General features: G+C 35.1%; 2 protein-coding genes and 1 non-coding gene across 5 annotated transcripts; all 3 read left to right on the plus strand.

Moving 5' to 3' along the window:
- TRNAP-UGG lies at nt 517-588 on the plus strand. Its single transcript has one exon. It is a non-coding gene; the product is annotated as a tRNA-Pro (tRNA).
- Nucleotides 3,853-10,111, plus strand: LOC109215202. 3 transcript variants are annotated; one of them, XM_019379230.1, is made up of 9 exons: nt 3,853-3,957; nt 4,818-5,156; nt 6,143-6,237; nt 6,322-8,454; nt 8,543-8,812; nt 8,885-8,965; nt 9,161-9,257; nt 9,340-9,406; nt 9,806-10,111. In XM_019379230.1, exons 2-9 carry the CDS (start codon nt 4,853-4,855, stop codon nt 9,849-9,851), a joined length of 3,093 nt encoding a protein of 1,030 aa, XP_019234775.1. In that variant the 5' UTR covers nt 3,853-3,957; nt 4,818-4,852; the 3' UTR covers nt 9,852-10,111. The 3 variants fall into 3 exon arrangements, 2 of the variants coding, with proteins under 2 accessions (XP_019234775.1, XP_019234768.1); XM_019379223.1 differs by having other exon boundaries at nt 6,143-8,454; XR_002066324.1 differs by lacking the exon at nt 9,806-10,111 and having other exon boundaries at nt 6,143-8,454; nt 8,885-8,960.
- LOC109222269 lies at nt 13,666-14,157 on the plus strand. The gene has a single exon (XM_019386643.1). The coding sequence runs from the start codon at nt 13,666-13,668 to the stop codon at nt 14,155-14,157; it is 492 nt and encodes a 163-aa protein (XP_019242188.1).

The following is a 16,002-nucleotide window of genomic DNA, read 5'->3' on the forward strand; positions in this document are numbered from 1 at the left end:
CATACATCTAGAAAACAATGCTACATGCCTAATGCTCTTGCAATCTGTACACCTACTTCAGCTGCAAACTTTTTTGCATGCTTAAAGTAGATTAGGATGGTAGGTTAGTAAGTAGTCGAGCGTATTTCCTTTCCAAACGTGTACTCCCTTCTCTAGCTGTAGTACTAGTGTTATCCTATCGTGTTTCCTATTTTTAGAACGATCGATATTATTATCTGATGTTTCCTTTTCTTCGTTTTTGTTTTTTCTGAATGTTGTTACTATTTCGTTTTCCGTAGTTCTTTGTCGTAACTGCTGTGATTTTCCTTTATTGAGTCGAGGGTCTTTCGGAAACAACTTCTCTATCATCACAAGGTATGGGTAAGGACTGCGTACATACTATCCTCCCCAGATCCCACTTCTGAGAATACACTGGGTATGTTGATGTTGTTGTCGCTATAGAGTTGTATCTTATTTCTGTCCTGCTTATTTAATATAATATTTAACATAATTTATGAGCTTTGCATTAAACGTAGTGGGCGTTTGGTCTAGTGGTATGATTCTCGCTTTGGGTGCGAGAGGTCCCGAGTTCGATTCTCGGAACGCCCCTCAATGGTTTTTATATCATTTTTTCATGCCCTTTTTTATCATTTTTATTTGATGGAGTTGTCCTTATTTTAATTAAAAAAAAAAAAAAAAAGAATTAGTTGTATAACTTGTTTCTTCATTTTAATAATTAAAAGTTTCAGTTGTATAACTTGTTTCATAAGTTTGGATTTTGTTTCCATTTTCATATTACTCAAATCAGTCAATCTTTAGTAAAATATAACTAAAATGAAAAATCTAATTCTTCCTTTTCAGGATTAACAATGTAAAGCAGAAAATATATGTGCTGAAGTTTCATCCAAATATGAGATAATTCTTATCTAAGAAAATTATAAACGAAATTTGCTTTGTTTATAAGAAAATATGAAAATTGTCTTAAGAAAAACATAAAAAGATAGGGCGGCAGAAATTAGATTATGATGTTAATGAAAAAGAGAAAAAGTGAAATTAACTCAACAGAGGAAAAAAAGTGGACTTTAGATGATTCAAAATTTTGTTAGTTAAACATTTCATGATATTAGCGCAAACTAGTTTTATTTCAAATAGAATTTTCATATGCAATTACAAAGACATAGTTCATGATGAAAATTAATTTATATTAGTATATTTATCCAAAAAAAAAAGCATAAAAATTATAATATTTGGTGTGTATACTACTAAGAAAAACATTACCATCATTTCATTGTACTCTATTCAACTTACAGTACTTATGAATTTATAGACGATATAGAGTGTTCTATGACCACCAATGAGTGTATTAAATTCAAAAATTCATGATCGTGTTAAGATCACGTCCAACTATGCCTTATAAAAAGGATATGCGGATGTTGCAAATATAATCTGAATATTTAGCTCAGAGTCCAACCCATAAGGAATTAACCTATCAATTACTCTCGTTAGACTTACGAAATTCTACGTAATCAACTTCCCAAACTTTCTGAATAACAATTGAGGATGTTTCTACTAACTGCGAATAAATGTAAATAAGAAACTGAAAACTAACTATGATTAAGTTGTAAACAATTAAGAGAAGGTTCTAAGGTTATGATTTCCCCTATTGACGGAATCCCTTCCGGTTATGTTTCACATAGAATTGCCTAATCGTCTCTATCAATCATGAGCACTCTTATTACCGCAAATCTCTCCCGAGTAATCACGACAATTTACTAGACGCACTCTCCCGAGTTACGCTAGCTGGCTTTGTTTATTACAGCTCATTTTAGATTGCACCCAAGGCTTCGTTATCCCTAATTCCGCCTTTAAACCCTCGGTTATTGATCCCTCATATACTTTGGGAGTGGTGTTGTTCAACAATTGACCTAAATATGCACTCTCTCCCGAGTTATGCACACTAAATAAGCACAACTAATTGAGGATCCTATCAATTAACTATAATAAGAACATAGTTTAACAAATAGAGATTAAAGCGGGCAAACTATATTAACATAACAAGAAGTTCATCCTTCAATAGGTTCCATCAAAACCCTAGACTAAATATTTAGCTACTCATACTAGTGTTCATCAAAATAATATTCAATTTCATCATAAATTGTAAAACACAAAAGGAAGAAAGGAAGAACTCGATGTTGAATTATCCTTCTTGCCTCTTGCCTCTCCTTGCCTTGAACTAAGTTATGAAAACCTTGATAATAATCTCTTGGGCGAGCTAGACCTTCTATAGGTTAAGTGGATTTGCCTCCGAACTTCCAAATTTACCCCTAAAATTTAATTTTCCGAAACTGGGCTAGCGCGGTCGCGCTAGTGAACGCGCTAATGACCGCACATATAGCCTATCATTCTGCCTCGACTTCCTGGACTAGCGCGATCGCGCTAGTGGACGCGCTAATGGTCGCGCTAGTCCAGGTCTCCATTTTAGCTCTTCTTTCTCTCGTCTTCCCACGTACTCAGCTTCTAGGGGCTTTTCTTGCTTCAATTTAGCTCCGATTACAGTCTTAAGTCCTCATTCATGCCAGTCACTCCTGCAATGTGTGAAATTCACAATTAGAGCCAATTTATCATCATTTAACTATATTATCACAGTGAAACATAATCAAGTTGGGGCATAAACAGTCGTCAAATTGCATGAATCTAGCCTATTATCAGTGTCCTAAAGTTCAGTCCTGAAGTTTGAACCGCCTTCAAGCTTGTATATCAAATTTTAGGCTTGTATATCTTTATTTTATAGAATAATTTAAGCCAACAATTTGAAGGTAAAATTCTATTGTTGGTTAAGATTAAATTGGTATAACTTTTATTGCTGAAATTATATATGAATGGAGCTATGTCAATTTGTGAATTACTGGTGAAAAGAAATGAGTTTTTTGACAGAAAAATATTTTGTATAGTGGAAACAAATTAGGGGATGTGGAAGAAAAAGACGTAGAAGAGCATAACAACTTGTTTGGATGGTTGTTACATGTTGTATTGTATTGTATTGTTACTTTAAATACGATATTTGTTTTGATTGTTACTTAAATTTTATTGTGTCGTATCGTTAATCCGTCGTTACGTAATGACGAAATGTGCCACTTTATGTAACGGCCGATTTGGTGTGGTTGCGTCGTTATCTTGTCTTTTCTCTCAATCTCACCCTTCATTATTGTTAAATAATTTTATTTTATCATTTATCCTACCTTTTTATGTAGTAATTTTACCCCGTATCGTAATTTTTCTTTATAATATTGCAAGTTTATTCTTCATATTGCTGGTGCATGATATCATGAAACGATGGCAAACGACACAATCTATCCAAATATTATACTCATCAAATGATACACTACAATACGATACAATACGATACGATACATTATGAAACGATACGTAACAACCATCCAAACAAGCTGAAGCGGGCAGAAGATACGAGAAAGAGAAAAAGAGGAGGCTGCCTTTTTTAAGTTGCTGGCTAAGCATTAAATAAGTGGGCAAAGATCACTTTTACCCCGCGGTAAAAACTATTAATATTCGATAATCAAAAAAATATATAAAATTTATAATTTTATTATATATATTTTTAATTATTATTTTGAGAGTGACTATACAATATCATTTTTCTAAATATATATAATTTGTAAACCTTGATTAGAACTTAAATAGCAGCCCAAAGACTGGCTATCTGTGCAATACGGACATTTTATAAGCCAGTCCCTTCTACTTTCCCTCCAAAAGTTTGCCGCTTTTGTATTTTTATTTATTTTTGACTCCTCCATTTCCTGTCAAAAGACTCAAAACCTCATTTTTGCCAATTGCCATTGATAAACCTCACGTACTACACTATATTCGGCTTTCTACATATTCCATAGGAAGTTCGATCATTCCGGTTTCTGCAATTTAATTTTATTTTTCGACTTCAATTTCCAATCGTGTAGTATTCAGGTAAAAATTGATTCTCGTTGCTATTCAACTTATATCGCGAACCAGTACTTTACTGTCCTTTCTTCAATGGATTTTTTCCATTTATTCATGAATTTTTTTAATTATTTTGCACAAAATGATTATTTAGTAGATGCCGGTTCTAGATTATTTAGTAGATGTTTGTTGATGATGATCCTGATGAAGATAAAAATAGTTGAAATTTTACCATGATCGTATGTATACGTTTTTGTATTTTTCAATTTCTGTTTTTGATTTTGCACGAAAATTTTAATAATTGAAAAAACAAAAAGGTTTTGGCTCCTTGCATGATAGCTAGGTATTTCAAATGGATTGGCAATTGAGTTTGAATTATCCTATAGATGCTTAATTTAACTATCAAATATTTACAAACTCCATGAATTAGGTTATAGATTAAGAGGAATTGCGGATATCCCTCAATTCTTTCCATATTTAGTGTGTACTCATAGCCCAACCAATCACCTAAAAAAAAAAGGTGAACCAGTGTATGCTAATCAACTACTGACTTAATGCCAATTTATTGAGTTGTTGCAGTCAATTATATGAGTCTTATATGCATAAATGTAAAGGCGGATTTAGGATTTAAACTTGATAGGTTCAACCTTTAAAAATCTTAGCCTTGAACTTATTTTAGTTTTGAAATTGTGGGTTATTTGTTAAAATTTAGTGTCTTTTCACACATATATTCATGTTCCACGTCAAAAATTGAGTCTGATTGAACCCCTAGCTAATAAGCAACATCTGCTACTGTATAGACACAAACACACACACACACATACATACATTCTGCTCTATTTAGGTCCATTTCATCTTAGAAGTTTTATACATGATCTTGTGATCAGATAGTAAGCGAAAAGCTCTGCAGAATCGGAGCAGAATGGAAGCTGAGAATGCATATACACTTCCCTTGGATGATACTGTTAACATTGAGAGTCCTACAATTGGAATGGAGAACCTTGATTCTCCTGCAAAGATTTTGGATATCCCTGATTGTGTTGAAAATGTGAATTCTTGTTTGACGAACGACTTTGAGGAAGAGGTTGTCCTTGACACTGACGATGAAAGAATGCACTGTGCTGAACTGGAAAGTGTCTCAAAGTGGAGATCTTCTGATGATACAAGGTATACAAAGCAGTCGGATAAGTGGAAACTCTCACCAGTTTCTGAACAAACCTATGTGGGTAAGCATTTGGCTTAGGAACATTACCTTTGACTCTTTGAGTAAATTTGATTCTTCCAACTAATGATATATGGTTTCTATGATCATCTACTCATTTGGAATCCTACTAAAGCTCTCTAATAGCATCTTCCTAGCTTAAAGTGCTCCTGTTAGCATTAGCTCAATACACTAGCAGCTGTAAACTTTTCAAGGAGGACAACTTATTGTATAGGTTTAAATGCATCATCAATGCCATTGGAAATGTTGGATGGGGTGTAAATTGCTGAATGGACTCATATTTTACTTTTGAATAGCACTTTCCTGATTATTTGTCCAATTAAATATTTAATGCCAACAACGAAATACCATCTTATTCTCACAATTCTGGAAGATAACCATGTGTTTTTAGATAAAAAGGAAGAATTATACAGAAATTAGTAAGCCTTAGTGATAACAACAACAACGACCCAGTGTATTCCCACAAGTGGGGTATGGGGAGTGTGAGATGTACGCAGCCTTACCCCTACCCTGGACGGGCAGAGGGGCTGTTTCCGATAGACCCTCAACTAAAGAGAAGATGAAAGAAGCATTGATAACAAGTAATGACAATACAAGATATTAAGAAAATCGAGACTAAGGTAGCAAGATACAAGATGAATGAAGCACTGATAACAAGTAATACAATACAAGATATGTAGTAATGGCCATCTAAGGATAAAAATAATATTATACTAACACTAATACTATGGAAACAGGAAGACAAAGGGAGACACTCGACTGCCAACTAACCTTCTACCCTAATCCTCAACCTCAACACCCTCCTATCAAGGATCATGTCCAGAATAACCTCTCACACCTCCTGACTGAAGCCTTAGTGACTGAAGCTTAATAATTTTATGACTTCTGAGTGATATATGGCATAGTTTAATTTTCAGTTTGACTTGAGTTCTTCCAATTGTGTATCTCCTTTTTTTGTTGCACCTTGAATGTTGTCTATATTTTCATCAGGATGTCTACGGAGGTCGAAGAAATTTTTTCAGCATGCGGATTCAGCCAGAAGCACAGATTTTGATAACACTAGTCAACAGAAGCAGTTTCCTGAGGTAAATGGTAGAACATCTACAGAAGTAGATAATATAGCTGCTAGTACAAAATCAAGAGTTGAAGAGGACCATTATTTTTGTCAGGGTGCTGAAATATTCAAGGATGAAATCCTTGAGGGGAATGTGGAAACGGAAGCCTTAACTGGTTACGCTCTTGACAAGGAGAGGGTTTCATCAGTTAATCAAGAGGAGGGTGTGGATGGAGATAAAGAGTTTCCAATTCATTCTTGTAGCGTAGGTGTTCCCAAGTTAAGCAACTCCGAGTCTCAAGTACCTGATGTGCTATCAGAAGCTAACGCTCTGGACTTCGTGGACCACTACCTATCAGTTAACAATGAAGATGTTCTCAATGAAGACAAAGCTGGAGGAGTGAATAAGATCATATCACGTCCAATTTTCAGCCATGGGGGACCTCAAAAGTTGGCAAGCAGAATGAATATTCAAAATGCAGTAAAAAACTCTGGAGTTTTTGACTGGCCTGAGAGTCAAAGAGAGGGCTCAAGAAGTTCTTTTTCAAGAGACAGAAAGATATTGACCTATGACCGCAAGAACTATAGACTGAAGAACAAAGGAGTATCAAGTGTCCAATCCAGCAAGGAACCAGTGGGAACTATGGAAGATTTAAATAAGGCGGAACCGAAGTTTCTAGAGGATGGAGAAGCAGTCAATGAAGTCAAATCTGGAGGAGTGAATAAAATCATATCAACTCCCATTTTAAGCCGTGGGGGACCTCAAAAGTTGGCAAGCAGAATGAATATTCAAAATGCAGTAAAAAACTTGGGGATTATTGACTGGCCTGAGAGGCAAAGGGACAGTGCAAACGGCTCTTTTTCAAGACAGAGAAAGATATTGACCTTTGACAGCAAGATGTGCGGATTGAAGAAACAAAAGGTATCAAGTATCCAGTCCAGTAAGGAGCCACTGGGAAGTATGACAGGCTTAAATAAGGCCGAACCAAAGTTCCTAGTGGAAGACCATATGAATGTTGAAGACAAGTTCCTAAATAAGTCAGATGAGCAGTTTGATGTGGGGGAATTTGAGCAACAATTTGAAGGAAATCGATCAGACGCACTTGATACATATGATGTTGGCTTTGACACTCAACTGGCTGCTGAAGCTATGGAAACCCTACTACATGCCCCTCCTTTGAAATGCGACACTGTTTGTGCCCGTCAAATTCCAGAAACCAGCATACTTAAAGAAGGGGAATATCCTGAGATCGCTTTGTCAAGAGAGTTTAACATTGATAGCAATTCACCAGAACCTACTGAATGTAGCTCAGCTGAAACGGAGCAGTTAAGAGGCAAAACCAGAGATTTTTCTTCGGTTGTTCGTAGAACTAGGCATCAAGTATCTTCAAATTTAAGGATCCTGGAGAACCAAGCAACCAATCCTAATACAGAGTCTGATTTTCCAAAGAAAAGAAGGAAGCCACTTGACCTAGTAGAGTTAAATGACAATTTGTTGAAAGTGGCTGCTGTGAGAGGAAAAGTCTCCAAATCAGGTACTGACACATCAAGGAAAGCTAGAAAAGTTAGCATGCAGAAACAAGGAGAAACCCATCAAAGTTTAGCAGCAATGTTGAGTCAAGTGAAATTGGAAAGCTGGGTCTCTAAAGGGAAAAGGACACATAAAGGTGCACGACGGCTATCAAATGGATCAAGCGATCTCTATCCTCTACAAATCTCTGCTGATGAGGATAATGACTTTAAGTATCCCGATTTGAATCATAAGGCAGAGAGGAGACCACAACTCTTAGTATTTAAAAGACGGATTCAGTCTTCATCTGAAAAGAACCACTCAGGACTCTTGGCAATTCAGTGTACAAGTGAACCTTATTCCTCACCTTGTAAATATTCAGTCACAAGTGAAAAGATGATGTCCATGGATTTCAAGAGAGCCGAATCTACTAAGACTGCCAAATTAAATGAAGTGATATCCATATCCACTAATCTTTTGACAAAAGACATGAAATTTGACATAACTTCAAGTGGAAACTCAAATCCATCATACAGTCTTAATGGTGACAAGAAAGGCAGGCAACACACGAGAAATCTCTCTAGATCAACCCTTACTCAAGAGCTTATTAGATTAGGCTATGCAGAAAAATTACCTGATTTTCTGCCCAGAGGTTCACGACGACGAAAAGGTACAGGTGAAATTCGTGTCTTGTTTAGCCAGAGCCTGGATAGCAAATTAATCAAGCAGCAAAAAAAGGTGGTGCTTCCAATTTCTTGAGTATATTTGACTTTTAACCTAGTGCTTGGCAATGATTCAAGGTTATTCCAATTGCCTGTGAATGCAGATTTTAGCAAGATTGGGATTTATCTCCACATCAAATTGTTCTGATGCCACGCACTTTGTTACTGACAGTTTTGTTAGAACAAGGAATATGCTGGAAGCCATTGCATGCGGAAAACCAATTGTAACACATTTTTGGCTTGAGAGCTGTGGAAGAGCAAGCTGTTTTGTCGATGAGAAAAATTATATCTTAAGAGATGCCAAAAAGGAAAAGGAACTTGGTTTTAATATGCAGGTTTCACTTGCTCATGCCAGAAAGTATCCCCTTCTAAAGGTTTGTGTTTATACTTACTGCTAGAGAAGTATTCAGGCTATCATTAGTTAACTTTTTCCTGTGAATTAGCAGGGTCGAAGAGTCATTATAACTCCAAGCGTAAAACCTAATAGAGATACCCTTCTAAGCTTGGCCATGGCAGTGAACGGTGAGGTACACAACCATGGCATTGATATGACTCCTTTTTAATGTTGTTTTAGTTTCTGCTTTTGATGTGTGACTAATGTGCATGATCAGGATAAAATCATCCAAGCTCGTAAATTCTTTTTTATTAATTAATAATTTGAAATATTATAACAAATTTACGTCAATTAAGGTTCTTTTTTTCCTTTTTTAAATGCTTTTCAGGTGGTCGACGAATTGAATAATAAAGTCACTTGTGATGATCTATTAATTCTTTCCTGCGAAGAAGATTACAAAGTATGCATTCCATATCTAGAAAAAGGTATGATTTCATTTCTTTCTTTCTCCCTTCTAGCAATTAACTGCTACCTTGAAACTGATGGCTATAAGTATCACTGTTGCAGGAACTCTTGTTTATAGTTCGGAGCTCTTGCTTAATGGGATTGTTATCCAGAAACTGGATTACAATAGGTATATATTGCTAAAAGAAAACGACATATTCCATTTGTTTTCTCTTTAGGGTCAATATTACCATAGTTTTTGGTGCTCTACTTGCTTAAATCCTATCGTGCGAATAATAAGTGGTTGAAATGTCTGAATTCTTAGCGATTAGCAATTGGTCAAAAGGCTTTCAAGTGACATCTTCTTTCATTATCCTTTGAAAGTAATTCTGAAATTCCTAATTCACACTAGCAACAGTCATGCAGAACGTTATATCACTAATTTGAGTATATACTAATATAAGGTAACAGTTATTGCACGTCGTTGTTCTAGGATTATTTTTAGTTATCTGCACTTCATTTGGCTTTTGGATCATCTATCGTAGAATGCCTAACTGGTTTACTTCCATTATTGTTGTTTCAAGTACAGGCATCAGCTTTTCACAAAGTTTTATGACAAAAACTGCAAAGGTTGAAAGACACTCTTATATTGACAAGGACGAGCTTTTTGAAGAAAACGTCGTGCCCAACTGCTTGTATATCGATCCAAAATATGCTACTAGTCCAAGTAACAACTATGATATCCTTGTGTAACAGGAAACTCGGAGCCTTAGCTGGGCAGAAGTTTTGAATATTGGTAAGATGATTAGGCTCTCATAGTTTGTGCAGAAAAAAAGTTGCCATCTTATCTATTCCCTTGTAAATTCACTCGGTTTGCTAATCAATATTATAACGTTCGAACAAATGTGATGCAAAATGTCAAATGGAATAACATAGACAATGAGGATTCATATAGTCGATCCTTACTTGCTTGGAATTGAGGCATAGTTGTATTATGAAAAATTCTATGGATTAAATTAGGCTTATTCACCCAACTCAAAGTCAAAAGTCAAAACATCTTCCAATGTAAACAAGATATTTCTTTCTCAATCAATGTTAAATTTCACTTGGTAAAAATAAATTGAAATTGTCAAATATACTCTCATACGTGGAATTAAATGATAACCAATTAGATAATAGGAAAAAATCAGCCCGTATGAGAGCTATTATACACACAAAAAAATTGAAAAAATGTAATTATAATTTTTCATTTTACTTTCAATGACTTGTTTCTGCAACCACATAAATGTCTTGAAATTTCAAAAACACAAATTTCAAAAGTTCTTTTTCCTTCTTAAATTACGTGCCAAGTCACTCTCAATGTTCCACCACTTTTGTCACGACACAAACTGATGGACCGCGACGGAACCTGGTACCTTATTCAACCGAGCACCAATGTAACGTATCTTTCGTTACATACTATCATGGGCAAATGAAACGGAAAGGCTGCTGTGAGATAACTAGAATGAAACATGAGGGAACACTCGACATAGGACGACTCAAAATGTAATACAAACTTATATATATGACATACGGGCCTATAAGGCCAAAATGATCACTCGTACACTGAACATAGGCCGATAAGGCCATACAATCTTTCATATACATATGCCTACAAGCCTCTAAGAGTAGATCAATACCATAAAGGTTGGGACAAGGCGCCGACATACTAATCAATACATGTCCAAATCATACTGACCAAATAAGCAACTCCGGAGCAAATGGAGCGCACCGACACCTTCCGCTGAGTTGATAGCCTACTTGGAGGACTCTCGACCTGTCTATTGGGACATGCGGGTATGAAACGCAGCGTCCCCAGGCAAAAGGGACGTCGGCAGAAATGATGTACCGAGTATGTAAGGAATGAAAATCAGTAAATAATAAACATGAGAGAAACATGGAGTAAAAGACTCAACATGTAAGTCTGAATAACTCTGTGAATCATTAATATTTATAGTGTCATGCATATGCGTATAAATGTCATACCATGCATAGGTATATGCGTACATAACATCATCAAGCCTCTGAGGGCATCCCATCATATCATCTCGGCCACTGAGGGCAAAATCATCAACGTATACCAGCTGATCAGTTGGTGGTGCGTATATAACGCCGTAACCTTTTCCCATATCCCATATACATATATTATACACATATATAATGCCATCTGGTCATAGGTCAACGTACTTGTATACATGAATGAAATGCATAAGAAATACGTTAATAAGATTTCTCAGAATATCATAAGATCAATATGCCTTTGATTAATATCATGAAATAAACTTTATCAACTTACCTATTTACCGAGACCCGTGAACAGATGATAGAACAATAGGACATAAGGGGAATCAAGAACATAGGCATCTCTAGTATTTCTATGAATAGAGTCATTTATTAAAGTTGTATATTTGCTCGTTTCGTTTGTATCGTATGGATCATGCCAAAAGGAAAGAAGGGATAGCCTTAACATACCTGAACCAATTCTCTTGACAATCCCTCAAACACACGTTAATTGCGACAAAACACGTAACGGCGGATCGAAGTAGGAAAAAATTCATATGATATTCTTGAGAAAGATTGCACCGTACTCCTTTAGAATCGCGATTCCCATGTTGCTAAACATTTGAAATTTATAATTTTACACTTGTCATAATATTTCTATGGCTATAAAACTATGTTGATGAGGAAACATAGAAATTTTAAGATTAAATTAATTTATAAATATAAAAATGTATTATTCTTTTCGAACGAATTAGCAAAGAAATAGTGCAAAGATAATAAAAATAATGGAACATGGGGTGTAGTATACAAATAAAAAAGCCCATTGATAAAATGGATTCTAAATGAGAGAACTTCATTTGTAGCCACTTAGTGAAAACTAATGATAACTGGTATCCATAAAATAAGGCATACAATTTATAGTCCAAAACCAATTATAAAGGGCTAGCAAGTGAAACACAGAAAACCAACGGAGACTCTGGCTCCTCAATGCAGCCTTCTTTTACACTTAGGGGTCGTTTGGTTGCCGGTTAGAGTTATGTAGGTATTAGTTATACATGTATTAGTTATGCAGGGATTAGTTATGCGGGAATAAGTAATGCAGGGATTAGTTATGCAGGTATTAGTTATGCAGAGATTATTTTTTTGAATGTTTGGTTTGTTGTATTAGAAATTGATATACATTATATAAATTTTAAAGTAAAATGCTTGTTTACAACTATACCCCTGGCCTTCTTTTGCATTGTTTTTTCTCTCTTTCCATTTATGTAGGAAACAATTTAGTTAGGAACTTTGGGTGTTACTTTCACTTTTTCGTCATACTACTGAACTATGTGAAGTTTAGACATATTTGATTTTCACTTCTTAGTTTTGGTATTTCCATTTTCTAGTGGCTTCTCCAGTTTGCTTTTGCTAGTTTGTTCTTTAAAAATGAGAGAAGACAAGGTATATAGTTGGCAAGTGAAAGCAAGTGAAACCTGTTGACGGGTTGGCAGAGAAATAAGGAAGCCTTATGTGTAAAGTGATAGGGGTAAATTTGTCATTTCGGTATTTTATCCATGTATTACTAATACATGTATTAGTTATTCCATCTTCTACCCCGCATAAAATAATACACAGATTGACTCATAACTTATACATGTATTATTTATGCATAATTGAAAAATGTCAACCAAACATGGTATTAGTTATGCAGAATTTTATACAAAATAACTATTGCCTACCAAACATGATATAAGTTATGTTACTCCTTATACATGAATAACCTTTCTTCTAACCAGCTACCAAACGACCTCTTAATATTAGTAGTCAAAATATTTCAAATCACCCCAATAACCTTCAAACCTAGTGAAATCCCATCAAAATCTACCCTTTCAGCCCAAAAATTCCATTAAACCCAACCGTCTTCTACATAACCACCAAAATCCCCTTTTTAATCTTTTGCAACAAAAACAAAAATTAAATTTTTAGTGATCCAACTAGGAAAATATAATATTTCATAAGCAAAAATACCCATGATATAAGAAGAGGAAGAAGGTGGTGTATCGGTTTTACACATACTAACACATTATACACTAGTATAAAGTGTATATACACTTTTTATACATCGTCGAACAATATATATACTATTATACACTTTATATACAAAATATATACAAAACTATATGAACATTGGATTTATATAAAAATTGTATATGCATTATGGGTTCAATGGATTCATCTATATTACGGGAAGAAGCAAGAAGTGTGGGATATCAAACCAAGGAATGCATCATGGATAGTTCAGAAAATAACTAAAGCAAAGAGGTATATAGAAGTAGCAGGAGTCAGCATGAAGGAAATGGCAGAATGGAACTACTTCTCTATCAAGAAGTGGTATAATGGTATGCGAGGGCAGTATCAAAAAGTATCATGGAGGAGATTAATGTGCAACAATCTAGGGCTCCAAAGTGGATCTTTGTATTGAATTTAGCTATACAAAACAGACTCCTTACAAGAAGCAGACTTCACGCATGGGGGATTGCAGAAGAAGTAAATTGTCCTTTGTGCAATGAAGCAGAAGAGACTATAGATCATCTGTTGTTTAAGTGTCGAATTGCTGGAGGTATATGGAGCAAGTTGCTACAGTGGCAGGGAATAACAAGAACACCGATGGAATGGAAAAGGGAGATACAATGGGCTGAAGGCAAAGCAACTGGAAACAATGCACATGCTCAAGTTTATAGACTGACTTTGGCGTGTGCAGTGTATTACATATGGAATGAAAGGAACAGAAGAGTATTTCAAGAACAGCAGAAAATAGTGGAAGTGATAGTGAGGCAAATTGCACAAGAAGTAGCAATTAGAGGATCGAAGAACAGCAAGACAGAGAAGAGAATAGCAGAAATAGATTACTATCTGTAGTTGGATATAGAAGAACTGTAGTAGAGGATGTGGAACTGGGAATGTCCAGTTTCAGTTATGACATTGTACATATTTGCTATTGATAAATAAAATCATTTAATTACCAAAAATAAAAAAATTGTATATGCATTATATCAGTGTAGATACATCTTTCATATATATGTATATACATAATATATACATATTATATACAATATTTTCAACACTCACGATAGTCTTCGAAATGTTTCACGTGCAGTTTTGTATAATATGTGTAGAACAAATGAATAATAAATGTATCATTAGTGTATAATGTATCCACACCGATTATACACTATATTATACAATTATTATACACTAATTACATATTGTACAAATTAAGGAGCATTGTCGATAATGGAGGACACCGAACTTGGCCTGAAAAAGCTTTTCTCAGGCAGCGGCTATTTTATTTTCTCTATTTCTCATCTTCTTGCAAAAGTCATCCGAAAAAATATCATGCAATACTATATCTGAAAGTGGGCAGAAAGCGAAGAAAGCGGCAACCACCGCCTGACTTTTGCCAGAAATACTCAAAAGAAGATAGATATTTCTATATCTAAGTAAAAGAGGAGGAGATCGCAAAGAAAAAACAAAAAAAAAAACGTGTGTTGGTGTCACTATAGGAGAAGAAAAAAAAAAGAAAAAAAAAGAGGGAGTGAAGACGAGAAAAGATAAGAAAAAAGAGAAAGATGGAAGATTGAAGATTGGAGAAGATGAGAAGAGAGAGAGAGAGAGAGAGAGAGAGGAGAAGAGTGCAGTTGAAAAAGACTAGAGGTGTATCGGGAATAGTGGCTATAATTTGTCAATAAATTGGGCCTAAAGGCTATTTCGGGTAAAAATCGCACGGGCTAGCCGGTTTTCGGACTGGTAATTGAAAAATAGCCAGCGTTTGCAAAGTCATTGAAAAATATCCATTATTTTGCTGCAACACGGAAATTTCCAGCATAATATACTGGAGATTGGTGCACATGTGTATGTACTTCCAGCATATTATGCTGAAACTCCAACACGCGAAAAGTTCCAGCATAATATTGGAACTCTAGTATATTATGTCGGAGTTCCAGTATATTATACTGGAGTTCCAGTATATCATGCTGGAATATTTTTTGGATTTTGAACAGTGTTTTCGTTCAGATTTATCTTTACATGAAAAGTGGCTAAATTTCGATTACTTTTGAAACTGTGGCTATTTTTCAATGACCACTTGTAAATCTGGCTATATTTGAATTTCTTCAGTTATTTCGGGTCCATGAGGTAAAACATGGGCTAATAAAATTGGGAAATCTACTCAAAATGCCCATTTGGGAGAAACTAATTACCCGCTTCAAACTTTTTAGAATATTTACCCGTACTTTCCCTTGACATTCCCTTTTTCCCATTAATTACTCTTTGTCTTTTTGTGCTTTCTCTTTCCTGTTTTTTTTCTTTCTATTTATCCTAATTTTTCCTTGACTTTCCCTTTCTTCTAGTGATTACTTTATGTCTTTTTGGGTTTTCCCTCTCCTGTTTATTCCTACATAGCACGTTATTCATCTCTTTCAGCATATGTGCTTTTGTTTGAACTTTGAAGGCTTCAGGGGCATCTTTGTACTCTTTTTCATGCATTCATAGATCAAGATCCCCTGATCCAAAATGTCTCTTTAATGAACTCCATGGATAAGTTAACTCTTCAACCACATATAGAGGCGGATCCAGGATTTAAATTTAATGGGTTCAACTTTTAATTTTAACATTGAACTCGTTATACTATTAAAATTATGGGTTCAAATCTAGTGCTTGTTGAGATATTATTAGGTTCTTACATATAAATTCATACACTATATC

Source organism: Nicotiana attenuata, chromosome 2 (genome assembly GCF_001879085.1).
Source record: "Nicotiana attenuata strain UT chromosome 2, NIATTr2, whole genome shotgun sequence".
In the NCBI taxonomy this organism is placed as follows: domain Eukaryota; kingdom Viridiplantae; phylum Streptophyta; class Magnoliopsida; order Solanales; family Solanaceae; genus Nicotiana; species Nicotiana attenuata.